The sequence below is a fragment of the Chanodichthys erythropterus genome, chromosome 17 (assembly GCF_024489055.1).
Source record: "Chanodichthys erythropterus isolate Z2021 chromosome 17, ASM2448905v1, whole genome shotgun sequence".
In the NCBI taxonomy this organism is placed as follows: Eukaryota; Metazoa; Chordata; class Actinopteri; order Cypriniformes; family Xenocyprididae; genus Chanodichthys; species Chanodichthys erythropterus.
Window position 1 is genome coordinate 2,886,865 of NC_090237.1, and position 15,699 is coordinate 2,902,563.

Genomic DNA, 15,699 nt, shown 5'->3' on the forward strand with positions numbered 1-15,699 from the left:
AGAATAGAACAGAGCAGAATAGAATAGAACAAATCAGAATAGAATATAACAGAGCAGAATAGAATAGAACAGACCAGAATATAATAGAACAGACCAGAATATAATAGAGAATAGAACAGAGCAGAATGGAATAGAGCAGAATAGAATATAATAGAATAGAATAAAGAATAGAATAGAACAGAATAGAATAAAGAACAGAACAGAGCAAAATAGAATAGAACAGAGCAGAATAGAATAGAACAGAGCAGAATATGACAGAATAGAATAGAACAGAAAAGAGCAGAATAGAATAGAAAAGAATATAATAGAATAGACACCCTCTTACTGTCTCAATGGAACCTTTAGTAAAATCAGATGCAAATGCAGATATTGAGTAGATTTATTAATAAACACGACTTTTTTGACAGATTATTACAGAATTATAAAGATCCTCAAGCAGCAAAAATAGTAGGCTAATACTACTACTAATAAATAAATAAAAACTATACACGAAAATATTCATAATACAGATCCTCAAACAGCAAAAAAGTAATAATAATAATTATAATAAACAAAAATAATACATGAAATATTTATTATACAGATCCTCAAAAGCAATAAACAATTATTAATAATAATAATAATAATAATAAAAACGATACACAAAATATAAATTATACATCCTCAAGCATCAAAAAAGTAATAATAATAAATAAAAAATAAATAAAAACTGTACAATCGAACATTTTAAATATTTAACATTTTAGTAATACTTCATTTTATTATTAAACTATTTAAAACATACATTTAAATATTTATAAAAGCTATCTGAACAGCACAAATATATGAGCTGACATCTGATCTTCTGAGGTGCTGCCCTTCAGTTTTGTGCAACATCAACACGCGCACTGACGCGCGTGCGCACGGCTTGGAGCGCTTCAGTGGTTTTTGGGACAGTTCTAGTTGTGTCGCGTCGCGTCGCGTTGCGCGGTGAGTGTTTGACGCGAGTATGTTGTGCAAACGCGGGGATTTCCGTGAGAGGAGGAGCCTGAACTGATGCGAGCTGATCTAGTGTTTGTTTCCGTTCACATGGAGAAACACGGAAACGTTCATCGCACACTGAAGCGTCACGAAACCCCCGTTTAATAACGACAGAAACAGCAGCGGAGCGACGGGAACGCGTCTTCGCGGAGCGCGCGAGCTGGTTTGTGTCTTTATTCTCTCATTTGTGCTGCTTTCACCTGTGCTTGTCCACCATCTCAACACTTCCTCTCTTCAGAAGTGTGTGAAAGTAGCATGGTGCTGCAGTAATGCCATGCTATTCTCGGAGGAACTTCAGAGTCTCGTGTAAATGTTGCTGTATATGAGTGTGATGATTATTCACTGAGATGATGAGCCACGACTGCACGTGCATGATGATAAATATACATTATTATTGAATACTCACGGAGCAACACAATTTGTGCGCAGAACATTTCTGACAGAAAGCTGTTTGATTAAAAGTCATTTGAACCACCAATTGTGTGTGTGTGTGTATATATATATATATATATATATATATATATATATATATATATATATATATATATATATATATATATATATATATATATATATATATATATATATATATATATATATATATATATATATATATATGTATAGGTATATATATATATATATATATATATATATATATATATATATATATATATATGTATATGTACCCTATGTGTGTGTGCATATGTATATATATATTATACAGTAAAAAATGACACAATATTATTATTATTTTCATTGTATTATAAATATGTATACTGTAAAATATGACAATATATATCAGTAATATATATATATATATATATATATATATATATATATATATATATATATATATATATATAAATATATTTATTATTTACATATATAAAAGTATTATAATATATATATACAGTAAAAATGTTACAATTCAAATATACATATACAATATCATATATATAGTAAAATATGATATATCATATATATAAGTATTATAAATGTTATATATATGTATAAATATATTTATAATTTACACACACGTATGTATGTGTGTATGTATGTGTATATATATTATACAGTAAAAAATTATACTATATAAATAAAAATATGTAAATATATTTATTATTTACATAGTATTATAAATATATATTAAAAAATTACAGTAAAAATATATGACTAAAAATACGACTATATATAAGTAATATATATATATATATATATATATATATATATATATATTATTTATAGAAGTATTATAAATTATATATAGAGTAAACTATAAAATATGACAGTATATATCTATTATGTATATAAATGTATACAGTAAAAATATGACATATATATATATATATATATATATATATATTATTTACATCTATAGAAGTATTATACATTTTATATATATATATATATATATATATATATATATATATATATATATATATATATATATATATATATATATATATATTAGTGTGAACAGGTGCAAAGAGTGATATTTACTCCTGTATAGACACCAAATATGTTTGATATACAAAGAGATTTATAGATACATTTTAAAATAAATAGTTACTTAAAATAAGCACTTGAGAAAAGAGCTCAACACTTGTGAGATTTCATAACATCATAACATACTGTCCTTTTGTTCAGCAGTTAATGAAAATCTAATAACCTTCAACAAACCTAAACAAGTCTCAAAATATGTGTAATCATTTGAAAAACTGACATGTTGCAAAATTACCTTCCTGTCATCGGAAAATATGTGTCAAGGAAATTGGTTAATTTGTGAGAAAATAAGTATCAGTGTGAGTTCATGTCATCTGGGTTAGAGTTTCCTCTCAAGACTTAATCGTGTTTAACTTCCTCTTTTCCGTGAAGAGAGCGCGAGCGTTCATCACACCTGAGCGACCGCTCGTAATCCCAGCGCCACACTCAGGTGAGATGGATGGGAAAACTGCGCTCGAGCGCATCGCTTTGATTGGATGAGAGTGCCGTCGGTTTGCCTTAACGATTTACAGTGACACGCAGAGGGGCCGTTAAATCATGCCCCCGTCCCGGCTGACACAGAGAGAGAGAGAGAGAGAGAGAGAGAGGAGGTGTAGTGGGTTAGAGACCGGCAGACAGACAGAGAAAGGATCAGAGGAGACGGATGTTTATGTGTCTGTTCTGCTCTAAGTTTGTGGTTCTCTTGCAGCAGTAACTCGGACTGACGAAGAACCGGACCTGCACCGCACCATGTGAGTACAGCCTATGGACCTAATGTTTAGAACAGACTAGTAAAAGTAAAAATTAAATGCCATGGTAATTTGTACCTCATTTGCAGACTTTACTAATTTACCAATCTGTTTAAGTGTAATCTAATCACACCTTTATTCACCGTTTTAAAGGCGCGCCTACAGATTTATTTGTGTTTGAGATGTTTTGGGCGTGTTGTTCTCGTTACAGTGATGTGACTAATGGGGCATTTACTGTATGTTGATAGATTTGTTTTCTGTCGCCTCGTCTCCGATCTGTCTCTGGACTACTACGGCATCAATCACTCCCATATAATCTGGTTTTCACCAAAAAAAGCGCGCTGGGATCATGTAAGTAGAACGGTTTAACATCCCACACTTGAGCTAATGATAAATGAATGCTTGTAAATGTAATTTAAAATATACAGAGTTTGGAAAATGTGATTTTTTTGATAGTAAAATCCATATTTATGATCTTGTGGTGTGACTGTGGATCAATTCATGTTTATGTATCACTTTCCATTCATTTCTCCAATAGGGATTTAAAAAATGTCGAGTTATAAGCCATGAATCAAGCTACGAGGAGAATCATAACATTACAAACTTAGACTTGAAGCAAAAAAAGTAGTTGAAAATCGGACAAAAAGACGGCTTTAGTGAGGGAAAGAACTACAATCCCATGAAGCATTGCGAATGGCATAAACGATGGAGAAATAAAAAATTACGCATTTAAAAATGTTGATTTTTTATATATATATATATATATATATATATATATATATATATATATATATATATATATTACGTAATTTACAGTGCTTCATGGGAGTGGGCGGATCTAACAAGATCTTTTGTTGCATTTTGCTTGTTTCAATTCTGATTGGTGGAATTTCTGTACAGCATTATGGGTAATGTAGTTTTACAGTCACACAGAGTGAAAAATACATCGCGGAGCAAAGAGGACACTGACAACACGTCGACAGACAAGACAGAGCAGGTTACTTATGATATTAAACAAAGTCCTGACTTTCAAACTGTGTAATTTTTTAAAGAAATTCGAACAATAAAAAGCGTTTTGTGGCTCTTTAATGTGTCGTGACAGATCGCTGTAGTGCCTCAGCTCAAGCGGCTCGTGAACCGATCATCTCTTCCTACTTGTTAATTTATAGCATCAAATAAACATGAAAGAACATGAGAATGAATGTTGTTTCAAACGCGGAAAGACGTAAATACACACCATTTTTCAAGTTCAAGTCCACCGAGGTTAATCTTCTAACTCCTGACTGCTTTGTCAGACAAAATGGCGGATTCGGCGTTATGATTGGTTAGATTGCCTGTCAATCAAACTCCCAGCGATGGGTCAATTCCACTGTTTAAAGGTGCAGTGTGTAAATTTTAGCGGCATCTAGTGGTGAGGTTGCGAATTGCAACCAATGGCTCAGTCCAATTCTCACCCCTCCCTTTTGAAGCACATAGAAAAGCTACAGTGGCCGACACAGGACAAAGACGTCGTCGTCTGAGGCAGCAGAGAGTAGCCAGTCAAGCAACCATAAATAAATTAAGAAATTATATTTACTTAATTATTAAGTAAAACGCTATTTTATTGCAAGTATTATCATCAAGTTGAGCATCAAGATGCCTCCAGAAACACCAATAATGAACGCGTTCTGTAGAGCAGTTTGTCCATTTAGGGCTACTGTAGAAACTTCCATGTAAGGGGACCCGCGGTGTATGTAGATAGAAATGGCTCATTCTGAGGTAATAAAAACATAACGGCTCATTATGTAAGGCTTTTATACACCACTGAAAACATAGTTATGTATATGATATTGCATTTCTGTCAATAGATCCTCCTAAATATATTACACAGCTTCAGTGAGGGAAAGAACTACAATTCCATGAAGCATTACGAACAGCATAATTGAATTTAAAATGATTTAGAAATGTTAATTATATATTGCAAAATATGCATATATATATATATAGAAATATTTAAGTATTTTGAGAGGCCGACTCGATTGTCATTCGCAGTGCTTCATGGGAGTGGGCGGAGCTAAAGAGATCTTTTGGCGCATTTAGCTTCTTTAGACCCTCTGATTGGTGGAATTTCTGTACAGCATCATGGGTAATGTAGTTTTTCACCACAAATTCTGCTTTTAAACACGATTATTTTTAAAATAAGCTGAAATAATGTGGACTGAAGGCTTCAACTGAATCAAATACCATGGATTAACAACCTCGTAGCTCACAGTAGGGCTGTTTTTAAAGTTATAAATCAATTTCTCTATGGAGAAAATGAGTGGAGTTTTCACTTCTGAAACCTGACTGTTGCACTCTATTAATAAATAGTTTAGTTTTTTTCAGTTGACATTTATTTTATTTGAAGTAACACACTTTTTAATGATTTTAATTGTAATGAACTATAATTATCCTGTTATGTGTGCGAGTCTGATTTTGCTGTTGGTGAGCAAATATGCAATTATGGTAAAACCTGGAGACTTACCTCAATGAAAACAGCTTCATAAAGGGACAAATAATATCTAATGTGTCATTAGTAGGTGGGGTTCGAGCAACTGAGCTTTATATAAAAGCAATAGAAGTGAATGGGAAATTCCCACCATGATACAAAAACAGACGTGTGTGTGTGTGTGTGTGTGTGTGTGTGTTCTCAGTGCAGTTTTGTGACTAATTGGCCTCTTACTCCACAGCGATAGATTATTTGACTGTGTCTTGTGCCCATCGCGTCCCTCTCGTCCCCCGTCCAGCTCCGTGCCTCTGTCTGTCTGGACGAGCGCGGTATCGATCACACGTAATCCGATTTCCCCACAAAACAAATAATGAAGCATTTCTGGAGCTTACCCTTTTAAGTAATTTAGCGATTTGTTCAAACTTCTGCGAATCGATGAAGTGGGTTTTGAAGGATGAGTCTAATGAATTCCCATGATGCTCTAATTTCGCCCTAATGCATCTCAGCGAAATTAAAACGCACATTTGTGACGCTCAGATAAGCAGGATGGAGATTTTATCTGAACTGGAGCGTTCGGAGATGATGCCGTTATTTTGGACTCATCACACTAACTGCTCTAATTAGGTTTTCGATCATTTTATTTAGTCTCAGCTGAGACTACGAGGCTTCGGGTCCGTCTGCTGGTGTGTGTGTGTGTGTGTGTGTGTGTGTTGCATCATAATACCTTCATCCAATCAAAAGAACTTCCTGAATCGTATTGAGTTCATTTATTCAACATTTGTACTTTTATAGATGGAATTTTATGGTATTGACAACAGCTGCACATTTACATTTATATAGAGGTCACAGGAGCATTTAAAGGGAAACTCATTATTTACTCGCTCTCATCTCATTTCCAAACCTACATGACTTTATTTTCTTCTGAAGAACACAAAAGAAGAATTTTCTGAAGAACGTGCAACATTGAACCCCATTGACTTATTGCATGGACAAAGAATGAGCACATTTTTTAAAATTTTGTCTTCTGTTTTTGGGTGAACTGTCCCGTTATTTCAAAGAGGAAGGAAAATATTGAATTACTGAAATGAGTTACTGTATTTGTTGCAATAAACACACTATATTAGATATAAAGTAGCTAAACATTTAATATCTGACTGGTTTCCAACAGAAATGTTAAAAGACTGACAGTAATATCCATTGATGCAAACTACGCAACCCTTTTCACCTTTTTAAAAAAAATTATATATGATATAATTTATGTGAATCATGTAATTCTTTAATGAAAAAAGTTTGGGTTTCCAATAACGTCCATATGGGAACACAACGTGCAGATTTGTAACATTTTTTTTTTTTTTCACTAGATTTGTAACGTAAATCATTATAAACTTACATACATCAATATGTTTTTAAATATGCAAACTGTTGTTTATCAAGATAAAAAATAAAATTTTAAAAGGATAGTTCCCCCAAAAATGAAAATGATCTCATAATGTACTGAAAAGATGAGTGCTTCTACTACTCAAATTTGTAAGTCGCTTTGGAGAAAAGCATCTGCTAAATGACTAAATGTAAATGTAAAATGTAAATGTATTCACACTCAAGTCATCCTAGGTGTCTTCTTTCAGACGAACACAAATAGAGATATATATTTAAAAAATATCCTGGCTCTTCCAAGCTTTATAATGGGAGTTAATGGGGGGTGAGACTTTGAAGCCCAAAAAATGTGTCCATTCATCATAAAAATAATCCATACGACTCCAGGGTGTTAATAAAGACCTTCTGAAGTGAAGCGGTATTTGTAAGAAGAATATCCATATTTAAAACTTTATTAACTATAATAACTAGCTTCCAGCAGATGGCCTTACGCATCGATTTGCGGTGGAAGAGTAACCTCTGACCCCACACATGACATATTGATGAACGCGGAAGTGCAGAGGATGAGGATACAGTGAGTCTCAAACTCCATTGTTTCCTCCTTCTTGTGTAAATCTCAATTGTTTAAAAGACCTCCGAAGAACAGGCGAATCTCAACATAACAGCGACTGTTACGTAACAGTTGGGATCATTAATATGTATGACCCCAATATTTGCATATGCCAGCCCATGTTCAAGCCATTAGACGAGGGCAGCCAGTATTAACGTCTGGATCTGTGCACAGCTGAATCATCAGACTAGGTAAGCAAGAAAGAACAACAGCGAAAAATGGCAGATGGAGCAATAATAACTGACATGATCCATGATAACATGATATTTTTAGTGATATTTGTAAATTGTTTTTCTAAATGTTTCGTTAGCATGTTGCTAATGTACTGTTAAATGTGGTTAAAGTTACCATCGTTTCTTACTGTATTTGCAGAGACAAGAGCTGTCGCTATTTTCATTTTTAAACACGTGCAGTCTGTATAATTCATAAACACAACTTCATTCTTTATAAATCTCTCCAACAGTGTAGCATTAGCCGTTAGCCACGGAGCACAGCCTCAAACTCATTCAGAATCAAATGTAAACATCCAAATAAATACTATACTCACATGATCCGACGCATGCATGCAGTATGCATGATGAACATCTTGTAAAGATCCATTTGAGGGTTATATTAGCTGTGTGAACTTTGTAAATACACTGTATTATAGTCGAGAGCTCCTGGGGCAGGGAGCGCGAGATTTAAAGGGGCCACAGCCTGAATTGGTGCATAGTTAATGATGCCCCAAAATAGGCAGTTAAAAAAATGAATTAAAAAATCTATTGGGTATTTTGAGCTGAAACTTCACAGACACATTCAGGAGACAACTTAGACTTATATTTCATCTTGTGAAAGAACGTTCTAGGGCACCTTTAAACCCTAAACTTTGAGGGTTTGCATGTTTTATGTCCACATGTTCTTGTTCAAGAAATTACAGTGGATGTAGCACTTCCATCATTAAGAAGTGGCCACATATTAAAGATTAAATTGACAATTGAATTAAATTGATCATGCTGTAAAGTGTAACAACAACAATAACCAGGCTGTTGGCGCCCTCTGCAGGCATTAGTTATAATACATAATGTACATACTGTAAGTTTATTGGATTATGTATTTTAACACCGTTGTTCAATAAAACTGCTTTTGATACTTTATTTGAACCAGTTATAATTGCCTCATTGTTATTATATATGTATTTTAGGTCATTTTAAAGGCAGTTGTTCACTTAGGTCAATTTTTATTACCACAAAAAAATGATCTGATTAATCATCAAAATAATCACCTGATTACTCCATTACCAAAATAATTGTTAGTCACAGCCCTAGATTAGTTAAAACATTTCAAAATGCACCTGCGTTGTTTTGAATTTTTTGGCTTTCAGTCATTTAGTTCGTCATTGAAGATTTCTTAAAAATAGAGTTAAAATATTGTCTCAATATTGTGTATCGTCTCGTGAGCTAAGTGTATTGTCGCACCCCTAATCATTACTAAATGGTTTATTTGGCATATTTGGTCCCCCTGATGTTCAAGACATGGTTACGGCCTTGGCATAAATGCATGATATGAGGCCATTAATAAATCATTAGGTTAAAGGCTTTTTTAACCCATTGATTATGAATCACTGTGTGTGAAACCATTATAATTTTTTATCGTTGGGAGTGTGAATTATTCCTTACAGGGCTCACAGTTTGGCTTTGATTCAGAGATGTTGGTAGGTGTGTGTGTGTTTGTGTGTGTGTGTGTGTTGTGCCAGTGATGTATGTTGCTGGGTGACAGTGAAGAGACGGTTGCTGTCCAACACCATCCATCTCTCTCTCTCTCTCTCTCTCTCTCTCTCTCTCTCTCTCTCTCTCTCAGTCTGTCTCTCCTGGCACAGGATCGTTCATTCATTCAAGGGCGCAGGGTTTGGTTTTTACAATTTAAATTCAATCAAGCTGCTGCTCCATATGTTCATGTACGGCGTTACAGTGTCACTTACAGTTGATCATTCCTTCCTGTTTAGAAACTGCATTTTAGCCAGTAATTATTCGCCCACAAGCTTTTGTACACCAGATAAAAGCATCTAAATGATAAACTGCAGTTCCTGTACAGCTTTTGTTTATTTTAAATGCATGTATTTTTATTATGCATTATGTTTTGTTCTTTTGATCTTTTCAACGAATCAGTTGATCCAATTCACAAAACTGACTCCGAATGATTCATTCTAGGACTGTGACTTATGATTATTTTGGTAATCGAGTTTGACGATTATTTGAGTAAACGAAATTTTTTTTTGTGGTAATAATAAAAAATAGACATAAGAAAAGACTTAAAGGATTAGTTCACTCCAGAATTAAAATTTACTGATAATTTACTCACCCCCATGTCATCCAAGAAAAAAAGACATGAACATCTTCAGTTTAAAAGAAATGAAGGTTTTTGTGGAAAACATTCCAGGATTTTTCTCCATATAGTGGACTTCACTGGGGTTCAACGGGTTGAAGGTCCAAATGTCAGTTTCAGTGCAGCTTCAAAGAGCTCTACATGATTCCAGACGAGGAATAAGAGTCTTATCTAGAGAAACCATCGGCCAAAAAACAAAAAAGATATACTTTTTAACCACAAATGCTCATCTTGCACTGCTCTGCGATGCCTCACGCATTACGTAATCATGTTGGAAAGGTCATGCATGACGGCAACTGAAGAAAGAAAGACATGAACATCTTGGATGACATGGGGGTGAGTGAATTATCAGGAAATTTGAATTCTGAAGTGAACTAATCCTTTAAGACTTAAAATGACTTAAAATAACAATGAGGCAATAATATTTGATTTAAATAAAGTATCAAAAGAAAGTAATCATATGGTTTTATAGAACAACACTGTTAAAATACATAATGTACATCAGTTAGTTGTTAATATTATGTATATGTATTATAACAAATGACGCCAGTGGCATTTGTTATAATTTGTTGTTACACTTTACAGCAGATCAAATCCTTGTTTAATATCGGCCAAACGATATTTAATTCAAATGTTTACTTAATCTTTAATATTTGGCCTCTATGATAGAAATGCTACAGCCTCTGTAATTTCTTGGACAAAAACATGTGGACATCAAAACTCAGACTGAGGATTTAAACTTTTATTTTGAAATCGCGATGAACAGTTTGCATATTTATAAACAATCTTGACATATTCTCCTGTGTTGGTGTGGGTTTATAAATGATTTACCTTACAAACCTGATGAAATGGCACACGTTGCTTTCCCAGATTAATGTTATAATCAACCCAAACTCACAGAATATGCAGAAATGGAGTATGAGTTGATGTTTAATACATTGTGCAGCCTTAGAAAACGGTCAAATAATGCGGTTCATGGATTCTCGTCCGTGGAATATGCCGGTATTTTGCCGGTTACTCGACACGGGTAAATTGCAATCGGGTCATTGACGAATAAGGTTTTTAAAAGTGTAAAACAAACATAATGGAGATGTTTCTGGAATTTTATTAAGTGTTACCAATGAGATTATGTGGTTTTTATAATCAATAACACTGCTTTTGTCATTTTTTTACAAGATGGACAAAATTTGGCACCAAAAAAAACACGTTTGTTTAAACCAAATGACGATATTTTCAAACAATGCTAACAGGCTGATATCTGTCTAGCAAAAGGACAATTAAACATTTTATATTTAGTACAAGTTTTTAAAATATTACAACATTTTCATGTTTTATAGCGGTTGTACCGAATGACCTGATGTTTCAGGACATGCGTATGAACGAAAGTGAAAACATGAATTTTTCAAATAGTTAAGAGAGAGTTATTTACTTTGCTTCATGACCATGTGGTCCTTGATGTCACATCCTGTCACATGATACTGAACGCATGACTTGATCCAAAATGGTCCCTTTATATTGGTTACTCTGAATGACATCAATGAAATTCATTTTTCCAGACATTCTTTCTCATAACAAAGCAACGACTTCTACACATAATTTTAACACCATTTTGCACTATGTTGATATATGATGTTATACAATCATGCCAGAATAAAAAATATATACATTTATTACATTTTAAGATATTTTAATCACAAATGAAATGGCTGTATTGGCCTTTGGACGGTTAAACCGAATGACCTTTTGACACTTCAAAATCTTTAAAATACCTTTATATGTTGCAAAATATAATTAAATCCTTTTGGATTCAATAAAAGAGATCTAGTTGTACTACCTTACATACTTTGCATGTCATATCTTTGTTTTTTATTATTATTAAGACCTTTCAACAAAAAATAACCCGTCACTTGAATTTAATCATGTCAGTCCTAATTCATTCACATTCATTCTGTTCTGTTCAAATCCTTGACTCGATGATTTGCTGATTACTGCAAGAGTACGACTTTAAATTTGATCTGTTTTCTGAAACAATGCAATAGCTATAACTAGTTATATCAGAAGGAATGATTGATTTGTCTTACAGTAATGTTGTGTGTCTTACAGTAAACGCCTGAATCTGCACTCATGTGCATCTTCCTTTTCTTTCTTATTCCATTAATTTCCCTCCTCCTCTAGCGCTCTTAAAACTGTCGTGTAGTAAAAACACCTTCAGCAGTGTTTTATGGACTCTGATAATAAACTGAGGGAATATCTGATGAAATGTAGGCAGTCGATCGTACACAGACTCATTCTCTCTCTCTCTCTGTCCAGGATGCCGTTGGTGGTCACACTTCTCTGTCTCTGCATTTTAAAGATGGGCGACTTTTCTGCATCTGTCACTCAGGCCTCCGTCCAATCAGGTGAGAGTTGTGTCTGATTAAAGGGCTGTGATTGGTCAATCTGTGGCCGGTGAAGGATGAATCCTCTATTGCTCCGTTGCCCGGAGACTATATCCATCCTCCTAATCTATCAGCAACCAATCAGATCGTACATTTACATAATTGATCCCATCAACAGCCACACATTAGATCTTCCCACCAATCAGCAGGGGCGCGAGCTTAAATCACAGAGTCTACGTCTACAGAAGTAGTGCTGAATGATGCAAAAATAAACACGAGTGAATGAATCAGGTGTAAGTGTTTATAATGTTGATGGAAATGAGAGTGTTTTCCAGTGTGTTTCCAGCCTTGATTATTTGTGCCGTTTTTTTATTATATTATATTATTTATTTTTTATTATATTTAAAGAACAGTGTGGTCGGCCATTTTATTTGCAGTACTTTTACATTAGTTAATTTCATTGCCGTTTGCTCGGCACCAAAGTTATTAAAAACCATTTTGCTAGAAACAAAATGACTGAAATAAATTAAATATGAAAAACATTTAACTTTTATATATATATATATATATATATATATATATATATATATATATATATATATATATATATATATATATATATTAGAAATATATATATTAGAAATATACATTTAAAATTGACAATAATACAACAAAATTTAAAAAAAAATTTAATTAAAATTCGTCAAAACAGAAAATATAAAAATATCAAAAACTATAATAGTAGTTTAGTAATTTTACTAGAATTTTTGTTTATTTTTCATACAATATTTATACTTTTTATTTCAGCTTTTTCTATTTACTAAAATTGATTTTTATATGGATTTTATAATATAATTAGGATTTTAGGTTTTTTTTAGGATTTATTTTTAGATTTTCTGTTTTGACAAATTTTAGTTAAAATTTTAGAAATTTTGTTGTGTTATTGTACATTTTATATATATATTAAAAAAATGATAAAATATATATAATATTAAATATAGATTTTTATGTAACTAAAAATTAATAATAAAATTCATGGATTTTTTCATTATATATAATACATTTAAATATTTATTTTATAATATATTTGAATTATAATATATATGAATTTTATATATATATATATATATATATATAATTCATTTATTTTTATTTATAAAAATCAATATTTAACAAATATATATATATATATATATATATATATATATATATATATATATATATATATATATGTATATATGTATATAATTTATTTAATTTATATATAATAAATTTAAATACATAAATTATATATATATATATAATATTAAATATTGATTTTTAAATAAATAAATAAATAAATAACATGTAATTCATTGATTTTTTTTTTTTCATTTATATAAATCTCTCTCTCATATATATATATATATATATATATATATATATATATGAATATATATATATATATATATATAAAATAAATGTTTAATGTAATTCTTGTATTAATTGGCAAGGTTTGTAAAACTTAATAAAATGTAAAGCCATAAATTGCATCAGAAAGTTTTTCAAAATCCCCTGAAACTAGATTTGATGACCAAAACCTTTTGGAAAGACTTTCTAAACTCTGATAACAAAGGAAGTGATGTTTCCTTTAGGCCGCGTCTGAAAGCACAGTTTCGCGTCTCTGACTTGTCAGATGGCATCACATATGAAAGCACCTCGTAAGGACGCAGGCTTTCAGAGCACCTTAACGTCACGTCTAATGATCTAGAACCAGTTCAAGTGAGTTTTAGCGAGTAATGCATGGATGTAATATCACAGCACACATGAATAATGCAGCTGCAGCGCTTTTCAGGTTCGACCCGCAGCTGTATCGTATGTGCTGTTATATGTCATAATATTTGTGCGTGTAAAGAGCGGTCATGGGATTATGGGCCGGGCGCACCTCTGGAAGCAGGGGTTAATTAAAAACGCTTCCCGCTGCGGGACAGGAAATGGATTGTTCCAGAAGAGGGTCATTTATAATGCTGTGCGGGTGTGTGTGAACGCTTGTACTAAGACACTCTTAATAGGAAGACTAATCCCCTCCCAGTCGGAAAGTGACAGACCAATTACACACACACTGCCGGCCCACCGCTTGCTCTGCCCGTCCCACAGACCGATCCTGACATCACCTGCACGTGTGTGTGTGTGTGTGCAAACGGTTTGATTTGTGAATGTGGTTTGAATGAGAATCTGTGTGTGTTTTGATTTTGCATGGTAATTTATTTAAATAGACTTTTTGACATTAGCAGGATCAGCATTTAAACTGATCACCTTATCTTTCATTATTTTACTGAAATTGCATGTGCATAAGTTTCTGTTTGCGTAGACTGTGTGTGTGTGTGTGTGTGTGTGTGTGTGTGTGTGTGTGTGTGTGTGTGTGTGTGAGGAAAAGAGAAAAAGAAAGAGCAAACCTAGGTATTAATTTCATATTGATGCATTAGTTGCTGATGTGTGAGTTTTAAGCTGTAATTGATCCGGCCTTTTTAATGTTTTAAATTTTACTCCATGTTCATGCCGTAAATTTGATAGCTCAATTACCTAATATTGATTTGCACGCAATAATGTGTGTGTGTGCAAGGGTTTAAGTGTATAAGTGCGTGTTTGAGCCCATGCAGAGGAAATTTTATTGCTCAAACGTGCCGCTTTCATAGCTCAGGTTATGTTTCGTTGAAGTACATTACCGGTCAAAGGTTTTTTGAACCTAATATATTTTTTGAAAGAAGTGTTTTTTGCTCACCAAGGCTGCATTTATTTGATCAAAAGTACAGTAAAAATTGTGAAATATTTTTACAATTCAAAAATAGCTGTTTTCTACGTGAATATATGTTAAAATGTAATTTATTCCTGTGATCAAAGCTGAATTTTTAAGTTCAAAAGAACAGCATTTATTTGAAATACAATCTTTTGTAACTTTTTTAATGTCACTTTTGATCAATTTAATGTGTAAAAAGTATGAATTTATTATTATTTTTTTACTTACCCCAAACTTTTGAATGGTAGTGTATCAGTTTCCACAGAAATATGAAGCAGCACAACTGTTTTCAACATTGATAATAATCAGAAATGTTTCTTGAGCATCAAATCATCATATTAGAATGATTTCTGAAGGATCATGTGACACTGAAGACTGGAGCAATGATGCTGAAAACTCAGCTTTAATCACAGGAATAAATTCATTTTAATATATATTCACATAGAAAACAGATATTTTACATTGTAATAATATTTCACTGT

At 32.7% G+C, this 15,699-nt stretch overlaps 1 protein-coding gene across 2 annotated transcripts in view; it reads left to right on the top strand.

The window, feature by feature from the left end:
• The first annotated feature begins 1,023 nt into the window (after nucleotides 1–1,023).
• il1rap (interleukin 1 receptor accessory protein) overlaps nucleotides 1,024–15,699 on the top strand; it is a 33,952-nt gene continuing 19,276 nt past the window's right edge. The window contains exons 1-4 of one of the 2 annotated variants that reach the window (XM_067364345.1): nucleotides 1,024–1,183; nucleotides 3,212–3,254; nucleotides 3,500–3,602; nucleotides 12,374–12,462. In XM_067364345.1, coding sequence (XP_067220446.1) covers nucleotides 3,601–3,602; nucleotides 12,374–12,462 — 91 coding nt within the window. In that variant the 5' untranslated portion in view covers nucleotides 1,024–1,183; nucleotides 3,212–3,254; nucleotides 3,500–3,600. The remainder of the gene's footprint in view (nucleotides 1,184–3,211; nucleotides 3,255–3,499; nucleotides 3,603–12,373; nucleotides 12,463–15,699) is intronic. The other variant, XM_067364346.1, reaches the window with a different exon arrangement.